Raw genomic sequence first — 14,654 nt, forward strand, 5'->3', positions numbered from 1 at the left:
ACAAACCCCCTGTAAGTGCTGGAAGGCTGCAATGAGGTCTCCCCGGAGCCTTCTCTTCTCCAGGCTGAACAACCCCAACTCTCTCAGCCTGTCCTCACAGCAGAGGTGTTCCATCCCTCTGATGGTTTTTGTGGCCTCTTCTGGACCCGCTCCAACAGGTCCCTGTCTTTCCTGTGCTGAGGGCTCCAGAGCTGGGTGCAGGACTCCAGGTGGGGTCTCACCAGAGCAGAGTGAAGAAACACAATCCTCTCCCTCGCCCTGCTGGCCACGCTGCTTTGGATGCAGCCCAGGATCCAGTTGGCCTTCTGGGCTGAGAGTGCCCATTGCCGGCTCATGTCCAGGTTGTCATCTACCTTCTTCACTTATCTGTCGCTAGCAAAGAAGTTCAGTGGTTAGTCTCCTTTTCTCAAAATATTTTAACCATATTTCTTAGGTTTAGTTCCAGAATGTGCCAGTGGAGCTAAGCTGAGGTATTGTGACTACGTAACAAGCATTTTGAGATATCTTCAGTACATATTCAAACAAGGTTTTAAGGTTGCAATACTGCAGTCTGTAAAAGTGAAGTATTTGGCCTTAGAAGTAGGATTCAGAGTAATTACCCTCTTGCTTGTTTTTCTGTTTTTATCCAGTGGTTGCCTAATATAAAACAGAAGTAGACCTTAGCAGCACGATCTGGAACACTGGTTCCATCTCGAGTGCCCCAGGTCCTGAGCTACGCTGACAGGCAACCTCATCTGCCTTCCCTGTGACCTGGCAATTGAGCGTCACCATTTAAGAGAAGGACTGGTGGATGTTCCTGCTCTGAGTATCCTGCTGAGGCTGGTGCCTTGGTGCTGGCTGGGGGTGTGGAAAGCTGTAGGCTCATACTCCCTTAGGGCCTAGGACTTACGTTTTTACTTCCTTGGCAGATGCTCTAGCCACTAAGGGGTTTTGTTTTTTTCTAAAAGGTAACTGCTGTCATTGCTCAGCTAACAAATTAAGTTCATGTGGGGACATAGAACACAGGGGGGTCTAGTTCCTGCATTCCAGATGGCCTTTGGTTAATGACATGTGCCTGTACAGCCAGCTCCACCAGGATGGCTTTGCTGTTAGATAGAGTAGCAAAACTCACAACTTTTTTGCATAAATCATAGGCATTTCAGCAGCGTAAAGGGGAAGGCTGCATATACGTTGCTTTCATAAACTTCGGAGCCTAATTCCGCACAATCTTTACTTTAAACCTCTCAGAGCTGCTTTGAATTTTGTCCTCAGGTCAACCATCACATTTTCTGCTACGGCAAAGAATGACACATCCAGGGCATGCAAGTGTGAAGCTGATCCGCTGAGGATTAGTATTTATAACTCTTACATGATATTTTGCAACTTTTTTTTTTTTTTACTAGACTTACGCACTCTATGGAATATAAAGTCATAAACAAAACTCTGCCAAATACTTCACAAATAGGACTTGCGGGACCCTCTGTACGCCAGCTCTGTGCTCCAGGACTGTTGCATACTAAGTTTGCGCTAGAGTTCAGAAGGGGTAAAGTCTGATCAGGAGTGGAGTGATGGTTAGTTGACTGCTGCTTTTGTTAGACCTACAGCAGACAAAAGCTACTTCGAGTTTCACTTTTGTGCTGAATGACCTTCTCACCTTTGCCATTTAGGCATTCAGCACACTGGAATACATTTTCCTTCCTAGGTAATAAATGAGGCAAACACTGGGTTTTGCCTCAGGTTTCATTTTAAATAATAAGCCTTTGAAAAGCATTATTTTGAAACACTTCAGATTAATTTCATTTTCTTTGGTTTGTATGGTTAGAAAAAGTTCCAGTTCAGATATTCTTTGCTTCTAAAATTTCACCTGTTTCTTATTCATAGCATTTTTCTTAAAAGCAAAGATGTATGAATTTCAGATTGTGTAAATAAAGACAGTTCAGTCTTTAGGAAATGGCATACTTCTGGGAAGAAATGCCAAACAGATGGGGAAAAATAAAAGCATAAGTAAATAAAATTGTTCACACATAGGAGTGTTCTGTTTTACAAAGGAATTGCAGATTTCGAGTTTTTGCAGCAATGATGGAGGGTGGGTGCACTTCAGTGAGCGTATGATGTGAAATAGATTGACAACAGGTTCTGAAATGGTCTCAGTATCTTGTTAGTAAATCTGTAAGGTCTCATATCTGCCTCAGTTCTGTGACTCTTACTTGGAAGGCAGCAAGCCCTTAGTCCACCCTCAGTTTTCCTCTCACAGCTGTGGGTTATGTCCCCACATGTCACATGAAGTGTTAGGTCATCAGCCAAATGCAGTCTGTGAACAGCAGCTGCCAGGAGGAAGTTCATGTTGGGTCTAAATCCTGCGTATCTGTGTATTCTTTTTTTTTTATTTTACACTCCCCACACCACCCCAAATGACAATTTGGATTTATGCAAGTTGATGTAACCCCCATAAAGCCAGGAAAATATTATTTTCCTTTAGTAGCTTTTTTCTATATGCTTCTGTTCATGGATGTGAAAGGTTAGAGTTGAGACACACTGCAAGGGCAAAAAAGTAAGTCTTGTACTACAGCTCTTGCAAGATTACAGGTTTCAGTACTGTAATTACAGCACCTTTCGTAGTTGTTCATATAGACAATGTTTTAAATCCTACTAAAGCATCCTGTCTATGATAATAGACTGTGGACTCCGGGAGTTAAAAAGGATTCTGGGCATTTTTCAAGAAGTTATTCAAACAAAACATCAGTTGGGAACTGTCTGTAGAATGCTGTTGTATTGATTATTCATCTGCCCTAAGGACTAGAAACATGGTAGCCTCCTTTGAGCCTCTAAAGCTGTGCAAGGTCACATTTCTAATGCAAGACGAGATTTTTATTTGCTACTAAATCATCAAGAATAGTAGTAAAGCTCCCCACTCTTAAATCTTAAAATCAAAAAAATTTCAAGATGAGATTTTGTGTAAGCAGTAGATTTAAACACTCATTTCAGACTCTAAGGTGACTTGTCACGCGGTGTTGACTTCAGTGAAACCAGATTAAGATATGCTTCATTATTTACTTTAATATTTCATCTGAAGGTACAATACTTCAAAATTAACCTTGAAAAAGTTTTGCTGTATGTGTCAGTGGTTACTGATTGGCGTGTTCTTTTCTGTTTCCAAAATAAATGCCTGGCTGTAGCCTGTGTGCTCTACCAGTGTAGTTACATGTCGTTATGGCTTAGCAGGCCATCACTGATAAACTTTTAATGAGAATTTTCCCAGCTATTTTGGTAGTTTGGTAGTTGATACAAAGCAGTATCAAATTCTTTTTTTTTTCCTTTTGTAGAAATAAAAGTAAATATGGCAGTGTTCTCTTTGTGCACTGGCAGTCCTTTTTCTGATCACATTCAGGAGCAGTGAGCTTTGAGAACACATCCTGAGCATTCAAACCCAGATCAGAAAAAACCTTTGGCCTTTCTATTAATCCATTTGCTGTTTTCCAGGATAATCAAACTGGAAATTTCCACTGCTGATCTTGTAGGTCACTCTGTTTATCATGTAGATGTACATGAAACTTTGAAGGTCTAGGCCACACTCATACATGTTGATTGGATTGTGGTCTTGTTTATCACAGTTACTGTCTGTAGTTTCAGGAAATAATGGTTCAGCTGGGTTGAATTGTTTCTGGAAGAATCTGAAACTGGATACAGCCCATACTGCAGTAAGGTCTAGAGGGAAACTACTGTAGTCGTTATGATTGAACAGTATATTTACAACAGTAGACTTGAGCCTGCGGTGCACATCACTGCGTTTCGGGTGCGGATACAGTAGTTAATAGGAATTCAGTCTGAACTGTATAAAAAGTCCAGTCCTCTGCAGCTCAGCGGAGTTAGCCAGGTTACACGTAAGAGCACCAGCACCTCAGCGTACAGTGAGAACTGCATTGGGGTGTGGCTGCAGTGTGTCAGCTACATCATTTAATAAAAACATAATATTGTAGCTGTGAGTGTCTCTGAGAAAACAACTGATCACTCTCAAACCTAGAAGATGGATAAGGCTAGCAACTAAACTTTCAAGTGAACTACCTGAAACTGTTAGAGGCACATACTATTCTGAATTGACTTACTGATTGAAATGTTCTTTTTCTCTAGAGTAGGGAATATTCCAGAATTTCCTAGAATATTAAAGTAAATGTAGTAAAAATAACACCACATTTAAGCTATCATTTTAATATGAGGACAAAGCAATATAGTTGTTAAATGAAAGTCAAATGAGGAAATTGATAAAACAGCTACCAGTTAAAAGTGTATTTTAGTTAAATTACCAGCTTATCTTTACAGTACTTCAGCAGAGGCTATCCTTTAGTATAGATATAAGGAATTATCTATCTGCATGTAAATCCCACTAAAAAATATAAAATCAAATGAATCCTTAAATTGTACCTAGTTAAAATTTTTATGTTGGAGACAAATTAACTGATTTATTTAGCACATCCTCAGAAAACTTTTGGGTGGCTTTTTTTTCCCCCCCCCAAAAAAACCCCCTTCTCACTGTGAAAGTTTAAATTTTGTTATATGGTCCTTAAAAGAACACTCTGCTAGACAGAAAATAGAAAACTTTTTTTCAGAGAAATATAATGTGAAAATTCTGCTTCTTAAGACAAATGACAAGACACTCTTGCATTCTGGAAGCTTGGGATTATTTATGCTTTGTGACTTTCTGTGTGTACTTTGTTGATGGCTCAACAGATGCATAAACAGAGCATTAAATTAAAAAATAGCGTGTCTTGGATGTTGCCAGGGTAATACTATAAAAAAAATAAAATAAGGAAAAACAGGGTAATTGTCAAAAGAGTTTTTAAGATCTTTTCAGCTTTTTTAGTGTTCTCTCTTTAGGGAAAATGCCAGCCAGAAAGCAGTTCAACTGCTAGGCAAAGCAAGCGCCTAATGTCTCATTAGCAAGCCTTCCTTGGGTTCTGGAAGAGACATTAAGTACTTGCATGCTTGTGTTGATGTCCCCTTCTTCCCAGAAGTGGTCGGTGTCAGGTTCTGGATCACCAGCCTGTCCTCAGCCCAAACACTGGACCCTAACAAAGGGCCTTACCCTTTGCTGTGATTTGTGAAGTTGGTTTCTCCCTCTCTGACATTTGAATAAATTGGGGTGCAAATGGGGTCATTTTTAACAAGTATCAATTTGGAAAAGTCCCACATAAGCCATGCAAAGAAACAGCGACAGTAAGTCTGTGGTGTCCCACCCTCTTCTCACAAAATCAGAAATACAAGAGAGACCATAGGGAAGATGTTATGAAAGCTTGCTGGCATGTTAAAGTCTCAAGTTACATGTTCCCAATTGTTCAACCTGTCCCAAGGTTCAGTACTAAATAAAAGCAAAATAGGTAAAACACTGTACTCATCAACATTGTTCACTGTTCATGCACCAATGATCTGTAAAAATAAAAAAACCCTTACCCTAGATAAATGATGAACAGAGTGCTACGTGATTTTATTATGACAGAAAATGTTACTTTAAAGTTTAGCAAGTTCTAAACCTCTTTCATTCTAAAACTAATCTATGAGATCTGTGTGTTCATATTTTATTCTCTCTCACAATATCTACAGCATTTTTATTGGTCCCTGTGACAAGGTGTGCACAAAGTTTCCAATCTTTCTCCCATGGGATAGCGGTCCTGCCTAATTTTAAACACCCACCTAGCTGGAACACCACAAAGCCAATAATTACATTGGAATCTCCACATCCCAAACAGAAGAAGATCCAAGTGGATAGACACATGTGTGTGCATTTTCTTCCAAGGAATGCTACTGACCACTTCAGAAGCGAGCTCTTGGGCTCACCCTCCACATATTGTGTGCTTCTGTGATTTGAGAAGCCCAGGTTCCAGCCCTGCTCCCTCTGCCAGCAGGAAGTGGGTTCCCTGCAGGGAGAAGGAGTGCTCCGCTCCTCCTTGCAGCAGTCCTGCAATCCCCCTTGATACGAGGACTATATTAATGCCCTGTAAAGCAGTTCCTATTTAGCCTTGCTTTCCTACTTTGGCAGGTTCCTGGCATGGGCTTTAAGTAGATATTAATTAAAAAGAAATTAATGAAGAAAAAGTCTTCTGCAAGTTTAGTGGTCCATTTTACAGATATAAATCTGTAAAATTTTTTATAGAGCTTTTACAGGTCTGTCCATTTTACAGACAACTGAGTTCAGTAGTCTGCGTACATCCTTTCTGAGCCATCGTCCAGAATCAATATATTTGATTTCTGATTTCAAAGCATTCTTTAACAGTAGGAGGAAATTTTCTGGATAGTTCTTATTTTTGCATTTAGAAGAACAACAGATTATAGCTATCATTGACCTCTGTGAAGAAAGTGTATGTGTACTCTTAGTACTGGCTCAATAAAAGTCGATTTTTTTGTAACGACATTTTCATTGACATTTGTGCCATATTTTTAATAACCCACCTGAACTAAGTGAAGAAATGATGATGCAGACTGTTGCCTTAGCAGAGCTGGTAGTTCAGTAAACAGCAGGAAGTTTGCACAAGTGGCAGGCAGGTAGCGCAACAGCGTCGAGAGGTTCTGTGTGATTGCATCCTTGGTCTTCACTGGCATCTGGCACTATGGCTACATCATCCCTGTGGACTTAAGCCCATGTCCTTATACCAGTTATACTGGGTTAAAATTTTTAAATCTCAGAGGCTTAGCTTTGGTTTGAGGTTGTTAAAAATGTAGCGTCTAGACTTACAGGTTCAGTTTCCATCTAAAAATTAACTTCACAGTTTGGAACTAATGGAGCTGTGAAGTTTTAAGGGTTTGTGCTGTGTGTGGGTTTTTGTTTTCTTTGAAGTTGACTTTAGTTTGCCTTGTATATTTTAATGCATCACGTGCCTGTAGCTTGAGAACATGTGAGAATATGTTCTGTACCTTTGATAATCTTTTATACATCTTTTATGGATGAACACTGATCAGTCTTCTTCAGGCTTTTTGCCATGACCTTTATTTCTGTGTTACTAGAAGCTGTGTTTGTGCCGCTGCTACAGTTCACCTTTACTGTAGCCTATTTTAATGGTGTCAAATACTGTGTGCTTCAGTTTTCTGAAGTACAGCCTTCAATTATTCCTTTTCTAATGGCCCAAGTCAGATATGCTCCTTTTTCCACCATTCTGTCTTCTGTTTAATGGATGGTTTTGCATCCTTGCAGCTGCTAAAGAAATTTTTTTTGCTTGTCTAAAAGCATAGAGGAATGAGCTCAGGTTACAGGGATAGGTTTAGTTACAGGTTGGAGTTTCTTAAGAGAAATATAATTAGAAATAGTTAAACTGTGAAGCAATCTTGTACCTTTTTGCATAAAATACAGTATACTTGCATGCTGTCTGCATTGTCGAGAACTGCTCCAGGTAACAATGTAAAAAAGTTGTAGTAACTGTGCATTGAAGTCAGCAAGTGGAACTTTGAGTTTGTGTGCATATCTTCAATCTGTTATAATGTACATAAAAAAGTAAAGTCATTGTGAGTCCTAACAATAAATCTTTGTGTTGATAACATGAGCTTACTAGTGCATAGTTCTGATGAAATAAAAATTACAGGTTTTTAAAATACTTGCATATTAGAGATTTTAAGTCTATAGGAAACTACTGTACTCTAGCCTCCTTCGTAACATCAGCAGAATTTTATATTGCATCACGTTCACATCTTGCGGTTGAGCCCAAACATATTTCTAGAAAGACGTCACTTCTTTGCTGTTTAAGACTAAGTAATAGAGGTTCCACCATGTCACATAGTAAGTCATTGATTATCCTCACTGTAAAAACGTTTTGTATTTCCATTCTGACTTCTAAACACTGCGTACAGATGTAGATTTTGGTTTTTCCTTTCGTATTTAAAAACAAACGAAAACCATAACAGCTGTACTGTCTAGAAACTTTCCTATGTATGTGCTTGATTGAATCAGGTCTTAATCTTTCGGCTAAGACTAGAAAGGTTGCATGGAAATCTTTCTCAGTGCTTCTTTGTCGTACTACAGGGAGCTGGCTCTTCAGACTTCTAGGAATCATTACCATAGACAAATCATTCTTGCCCTTAAAGATACAAAACCAAACAACCAAAAAGATGTACTGGAAAAAAAATCCATTTTCAAATATACAGAAAAAGATAATTACAAAGTATATAATACCTTGTTATTTAACAGGGATATTTTCACCAGAAACTGATAGGGGAAGTAAAAATCCCAAACATTGAAAGCACCTGTGAAGAAAATACATTTTAAACAAAACTTAAGGGAATAGTTGCCTACAAAAATCTGATGGTGCTTTTCTGTATTTCTCCAGTAGTTAAAGAGCGTTCTTGCAACTGGAGTGATTTAATTCAACTCTGCCTTGAGGAATTCGAGACTTCCTAGCTTCCAAGTGTTTCCCCCCATTAACAATGTTATTCTTAGATTACTGCCCTTTAATCGCTATGACTGAAGCTATTGCAGTTTGTGTGAAACAATTAAACACTAAAGGAGCCAAAGAGAGAATGAGAGGGTCCTTCGGGAATTGAGAGGTCATGGATCAAATTTTCCTGCTTCGAATTCAGATACCAGGCTTACTCAATATAGAAGTACTTCTAGTGTCTTTGTGAAATATAAACTAATAAAGATGGTGTAATTGTCTTTGCTGGAATTTTCTTTTTGTTTAAGAACAAAACTTATCTTTTAAATAGGCTGAATTGGTTGTAAAATGCAATTTTTTGGAAAAAGAAATGTAATTCTTCTGTATCAAAAGGTTTGTATGTTCTTGTGGGGAGCTTTAGCTCCTGACTAAAAGTTCACATCCGAAAATTGCACCTTAATGTATGCCAGTCCTGCACTTTATATCACAGTTTTCATAAGCAGTTATATTTTCATTGTTCATGGTATAGTGGCCTTCCTACTCTGTTTAAAAATTAATTTCTGGAAGCTAGTATAACTTGCAGTTTCTTAGTTCTTCACAATTCCTACTTGTCTGGGATATATTTATACTTTTGAGGGAGGAAGGAATACCGCTGTAAAGATAGTCGGTGGTATGGGAACATTAATGGCGTGTTCAGAGACTTTTCTGGAAAAAAGCAAAAAGCTAATGGTACAAGTATCATATCAGATTCTGTGTTTGCGTACTTAAATGATAATGTAGGTTCTATCCAATATTTCAGAATTTCTTATATTCAAAAACAATGCAAGTTAAACATTTACTAAGCCCACTATATCCATTCTTTCAGGTAAAGAACAATCTTCAGGAGAGATGAACATGCACCCTGTCTCAGCAGCTCCCCTCTCTGTGTTTAGTAAAGAATCAAACTCCTCAAAGCATAGTGATCACCATCACCATCACCACCATGAGCACAAGAAAAAGAAGAAGAAACACAAGCATAAGCATAAGCATAAACATAAACATGATAATAAAGAAAAGGAAAAGGATCCCTTTGCTTTCTCTAACAGTCCAGCCAGTGCACGATCAATCCGTTCCCCGTCACTTTCAGACTGATATCGACGGCTGATATCCAGAATTCAACTTGCAATATTCTCTGAATACGTAGAAGGATGTATATAACTATAGCTTCTATCTTTTTTTATGGAAATTTGTGAATTGCCGTAGCAATTCGGAAGCTCTGCCACCGTCCTCATTTGAAGCCTTCTATTTGCATATGCAGTTGTTGAAATAATCTGATTCAAAAAATATGTTTCATGATTCTGAGTCATTTTGTATTTCGCTGTTCTCTGCACCTCCCACTCTTTTTTCCATTTTAAACAAAGAAAACAGCCCTTTATGTAAGGGCCCCATGTCCACTGGCAACCCCCTGCACATCATGCTGACCATGTGTACTGCCAGAATCAATTATGTTTTAATCCTTTGAAGACTGTTATGAGGCAGAGTATGTTTTAAGCTGAAGCCAATTGCCAGACCTTTGGTGAAGTGCTGTTTCCAGAGCAGTATTGTATAACCAAGTGTAGACCTCCTGAGAAGACCGGGATTTTCTGTAGTGTCAGTTGAGCTGTTTCTTGCTTTAACCATTGCAATGTAATGTCAGAGTTTTAAGAACAGTATATAGAACATATGCCTTTTTCAGATACTAAAACTCTTAAAAAATTCCATGCTGCTTTTAAGCTGCAGGTATTTATGATGGACATGACCTTTGAATATAATGACATTCTGCAATTATGTTTTTGGAATTTTAGCAAAATGCTTAATGCATGTTTTGTCCTGTAATCAGGCTTTTAAAAATCCAATAAAGTTTGCAAATTATTTTGGCAGAGGCAGAATTTTTTCTTCAAGCTTGACATTGGAATATGCTTTTGAAATATGGCTTTGCTAAAATTAAATATTTTTGAAAACCCTAAAAATTAAAAGATGGAAAAATGTATGTTTCCTCCTGCTGAGGGGTGGTTTTTTTGCAAGTGTTCTATATGGTCAGCTCATGAATGCACAGGAGAAATACATTAGTAGATTAAGCTAGGTCTGGGACTTTAAATGATGGATACATTTAAATTTCTTTAGCTGTGTTTTATGCAGTGTACTATTTACACCCAGAAAATGTTTTATTTAAAACTTAAGTTTTTAGAAGTTTTGATAATAGAGATAAATCATCTCTGCCACTTTTTATGTGTTTTCTTTATTTGTGTGTAGAGGCAGGGGTTTTATTTCCACGCACTTGTTGACTTCTGTTGCCCAGAGTTCACTTCACATTTAGCTTTCTAGAAGATGGTTGTCTTGGGGTTAAATATTTTTTAAATTTTTTTTCCCAAATTCCTGTGAGAGACTGATTCTCCTTCTTAGGGCAAAGAGAGAAAGTTCAACAGGGACCCTAGAAGATTCTTTTTTAAGCCATATTCTGTTTCATGAAAGTTAATAAATACTTTTATATTATATACCTGCCATTGAATCCTGTAGTTTTTGTAAAAAAATTATCTGTAGTACGGAAAGGTACTTTATAATACACGTATTCTTACTTGGTTATTCAAATACCGTATCCCTTTAATACTGCGTGGACAGCGGTGGTAATCGTCGCGCTCGGAATGCGTGTTAAGGTCAGTCTGGGCTGGATTTGGATGTGATGGACCCGGGCAGCATCGCGGCCTCTCTCCGTGTGGGACGTGGCGCCCGTCTGCTGCCACACCAGCAGCTCTTCACATTGGGTGAAGCCCACCTTGGTGCAGTTTGTGTCCCCTCTAGCAACGACTGCAAGCTCTTACAGCTTAGGTGAGGTAAAGATGCAAGAGGAAAACACCGAAGCACGGGCAGAATGAGGTGCTGAGCATGACTAGCCCTGTGTGCAGCTCAGCTCACCGCTTCCCGAGCCAGCGAGCTGTTACGTTAGCATCACCGCCTGCGAATAGCAGGGAGAGCCTGAGGGGCTGTAGCAACAGCTCGATGGGAATATTTTTAGGTGTTTTTCCCTTGGCTAAGGAGTGAGGTAACAGTGCCAAAGGTGTTTGTGGGAGACCCATGCTAATGAGCAATGAAAGCTGGCATTGTTTGGGAGAGCGAAGGCAGATGCGTTTATGTTTTAAAAATGAGGTCATGGATAATTTATGCTGGTGCAGTTTCTACTTTTGGAGACGTGGATTTACATTCTTAGACACTGAGGGGAAACATATTGTTCAGTGATACGGGCGCAGAACTGAGGCAGAGCTGTAACGCGGTAATTCTACTGTTGTACGTTTGTTGGTATGACTTTACATGAACTATAGAATATACGCTAAGCAAACACGGCGAAGGCACTGTTAATAGAAAATTGGGGGGGGGGGGCAGGGAGAGACTTGTCCAGTACAGTTTCTGAAGTTACGTCATGGTCCTGGTTCAGAATATCCATTAATGTGTTTGCTGGAGTACGGAGTGAGTCTGAGGTCTGCGGGGGTGCTGCGTGGACGGGCGGCACTCACAAAGGGGGGATGTGCTCAGAAGTCAGGATAACGAGGCAGATTGTAGGTATCCGGTAGAAATAAATGTGAAATACCAAACCTGAGGGCAAATGAAGTGCAGGAGAAGTAAGCCCCATCTTGCAAGGTGCAGAGAGGGGAGAAAAAAAAAACATATGGTTGCACAGAGATGAGCAACTTGATACTATTGCAAAAAGTAAAACTCACTTAAGGCTTAGCAGGAATTTGTTATATTAGACATGAAAGTAATTATTCTATAAAATGCCAGTGAATTTGGACAACACATTTTAAAGAAATAGGTAAATTCCCCTAAATGGGAACAATAGGTAACATTGTATATTAAAAAAAAAAAAAAGGGAGGAACTGAGTGTTCCTGGTCTAAAATAAAAGAAATCTGAGGAAGGAACTCTCCCTTCTAATACCTAAACAATTGCTACAACAAAAAATGTCTATCAGTTTTTCTGGATATTTCCTGTGGGAAGGAAAGGATTAGCTTTATTTGTGAGAAGAAATATTTTTGTTGAATGTTAAGATGAAAAAGACTGTGCAGATATGAAAGCTCTTTCCTTGTAGGTATTTAAGCAGCGGATTGGCAAACGTCTGCAGGGGATGCTTCGCCCGGCCGCAGCGCGGGGCCTCGCCGCTACGGTTCGTTTTCATGGTTCCTTAGATTTTCCATTTTGTTGGTGAAATCGCTGCGGCGGCTCCCTGGATGTGACGGGCGCTTGCGGAGGCTCAGGAGCCAGAGCGCTCTGCCTGCCGAGGATCTTCTCGGCTGCGGGTCAGCTTGGGCTTTTCTGCTACTGGCAAATCGATGGCAGTTTCAAAGTTATAACCTGACATCAATTCAAGTTAAAACTTTGTATTTGGACGGTGGATTAAGATCTTTACCCTCACCCCCTTCAAACCTCGGAGGTTGGCTGTAACCTGTGCAGTTGAATTTGGTTTGGGTTGTGATTTTTGGTTAAAATGTCGGGTTTATGGTGCGCTCTCCTTGAAAGAAAAGAAGAAATACTTCATTTAGATGGGGTAGTATCCAAATACTGGAAGAATACGTGTTACGCATATAAAGTATAAATGCATATGTTGTTGAAAATACAGTTTAGCTTTTTAGGATATAAAAGCTGTTTAGTTTTCGTTGATTTCATATTCACAGAAATTGTATAATTTCTGTAAATTTTGATACAAGGAATTTTTAGTCGTGTTAATATTTTTGGTTTCTTGAGACAGTTAAGTCACAGAAAATTAGGAACCTGATTTTTAATGCAGCATGAGTATTGCATAGAGGCCCTTAAAATACGGTAAATATAAAAATATATAAGTTTAAAGTTTAGTATTAGTTTAGTTAAGTTTTATAAAAAGATTAAAAGTTTTATGTGAGATTTAATTAATTTTATATATTTATATTTTATATATGTATAAAATATGTATTATTCATATTTGTTTCCCGCTTTTATAATTTAAATGGCAATAATAACGTAGGAGTGTTTGCATAGTCATTAAGCCGTGGCAGCTAATGTAGAACATCCGTGTTATTCCATAGTCGCTTGATACCCTAAATGCAGTTTTGCTAAACACATTTCCAAGGTTCTCTTTTTATATTATTTTTCTCCGGATAAATCTACAATGTGAGTAACCTTTGTTGATGCAGATGAGTCAGGATTTCATTTGAAAGACTTTGTATTTTATTGAAAAATACTTCTCCTAGTACGGTGCTTAGGATGTGGTAAACGTCGTAAAGTGACTGCAGAAATTTAAAGCATATTTAGCTAGATTTTTTTTTTTCATTTCTGAGGAGAAGTGGGACCGCGTGGGTATGCGTTGGGCCACCGCTGCGGCAAGGAGCCATTTCTGCCCCCAGCTCCTGAACCCGCAGTCCCAGGTGGGACTTCCTGGGTGCTAACCGGGCTCTCCCGGGGCCCGATGAGGCCACTCTCTAACCGGCGACTGAGATCGGGCCAATTGTTGCCGCGTTCGTTAGCGAGATGAAGCTGCTGGGCCGAGGCTGAGTAGGCAGCGCGGCCAACGCGCGGCGTGCGGAGGCCGGGTGGAGCAGGGAGAGGCGCGAGCCGGCGCCGACCCTCTTCGCTTGGCTCCGCGGCGCCTTGCGACCTCACTCGCAGAAAACAATCCGATGGGGTGAATTCAAGTTTTTTACATCTGCGCCTCTGTGGGAGGCTTAACTTTGTTGTGAATTTGTTGAGTCGGACTCATTTTGGAAATTTTGGAAGGCTGGAGTGAGATGAGCTTACGTGACTGGCAGTTATGTTTTTTCTTTGCTGTGTTAAAAATAAAAAAGAAATGGTGTTGACAATAAAGGGCAAAAGAAACGCTTTTCAAAAGTTACCCCAAAGGTCATTTCAGGTCAAATAGTGTTTTTTAAATTATTTTTATTCCTTTTTTATTTTTTATTATTCTGCTTCATTCTATTTTACTTTTATTCACAAAATGGAATTTCAGAAGAGTGTTAATATAAAGCATTTCATCCTGAAAATGCACTTTTCATGTTCTAAATGTTCCTATATTTTAAAAATAAATCATACTGTAAAGTATAAGTAACTGATAAAACTTCTAAATGAAAATATGCCCTAAAAAGAAAGAAAAAGTTTGAAAGCACTTTAGGAACGAAAGCACATTTCAAGACCTGATTCCCCTTGGCAAAAACTTATTTCAGGAAGAAAAGCCTCTTCTGGAAGTTCTCTGGTCCTCAGCTTTCCAGGAAGAGGAAGGATGACTCAAACTCGCTCACGACTTAAATGCTGTTCGAACTTGCGTGAGTAACCCTCTGTTTCTCGTGGGT

General features: G+C 39.2%; 1 protein-coding gene across 1 annotated transcript in view; it reads left to right on the top strand.

Annotated features, from left to right (window-relative positions):
- The window catches only part of TAF2 (TATA-box binding protein associated factor 2), a gene marked incomplete at both ends in the record, with an annotated part of 62,120 nt that extends 52,659 nt beyond the window's left edge, over positions 1–9,461 (top strand). Inside the window, one exon of the mRNA XM_082015065.1 lies at positions 9,196–9,461. Coding sequence (XP_081871191.1) covers positions 9,196–9,461 — 266 coding nt within the window. The remainder of the gene's footprint in view (positions 1–9,195) is intronic.
- Between the last annotated feature and the right edge of the window lie 5,193 nt (positions 9,462–14,654).

This window comes from Phaethon aethereus, assembly GCF_964289735.1.
Source record: "Phaethon aethereus genome assembly, chromosome: 2".
Taxonomy (NCBI): Eukaryota; Metazoa; Chordata; class Aves; order Phaethontiformes; family Phaethontidae; genus Phaethon; species Phaethon aethereus.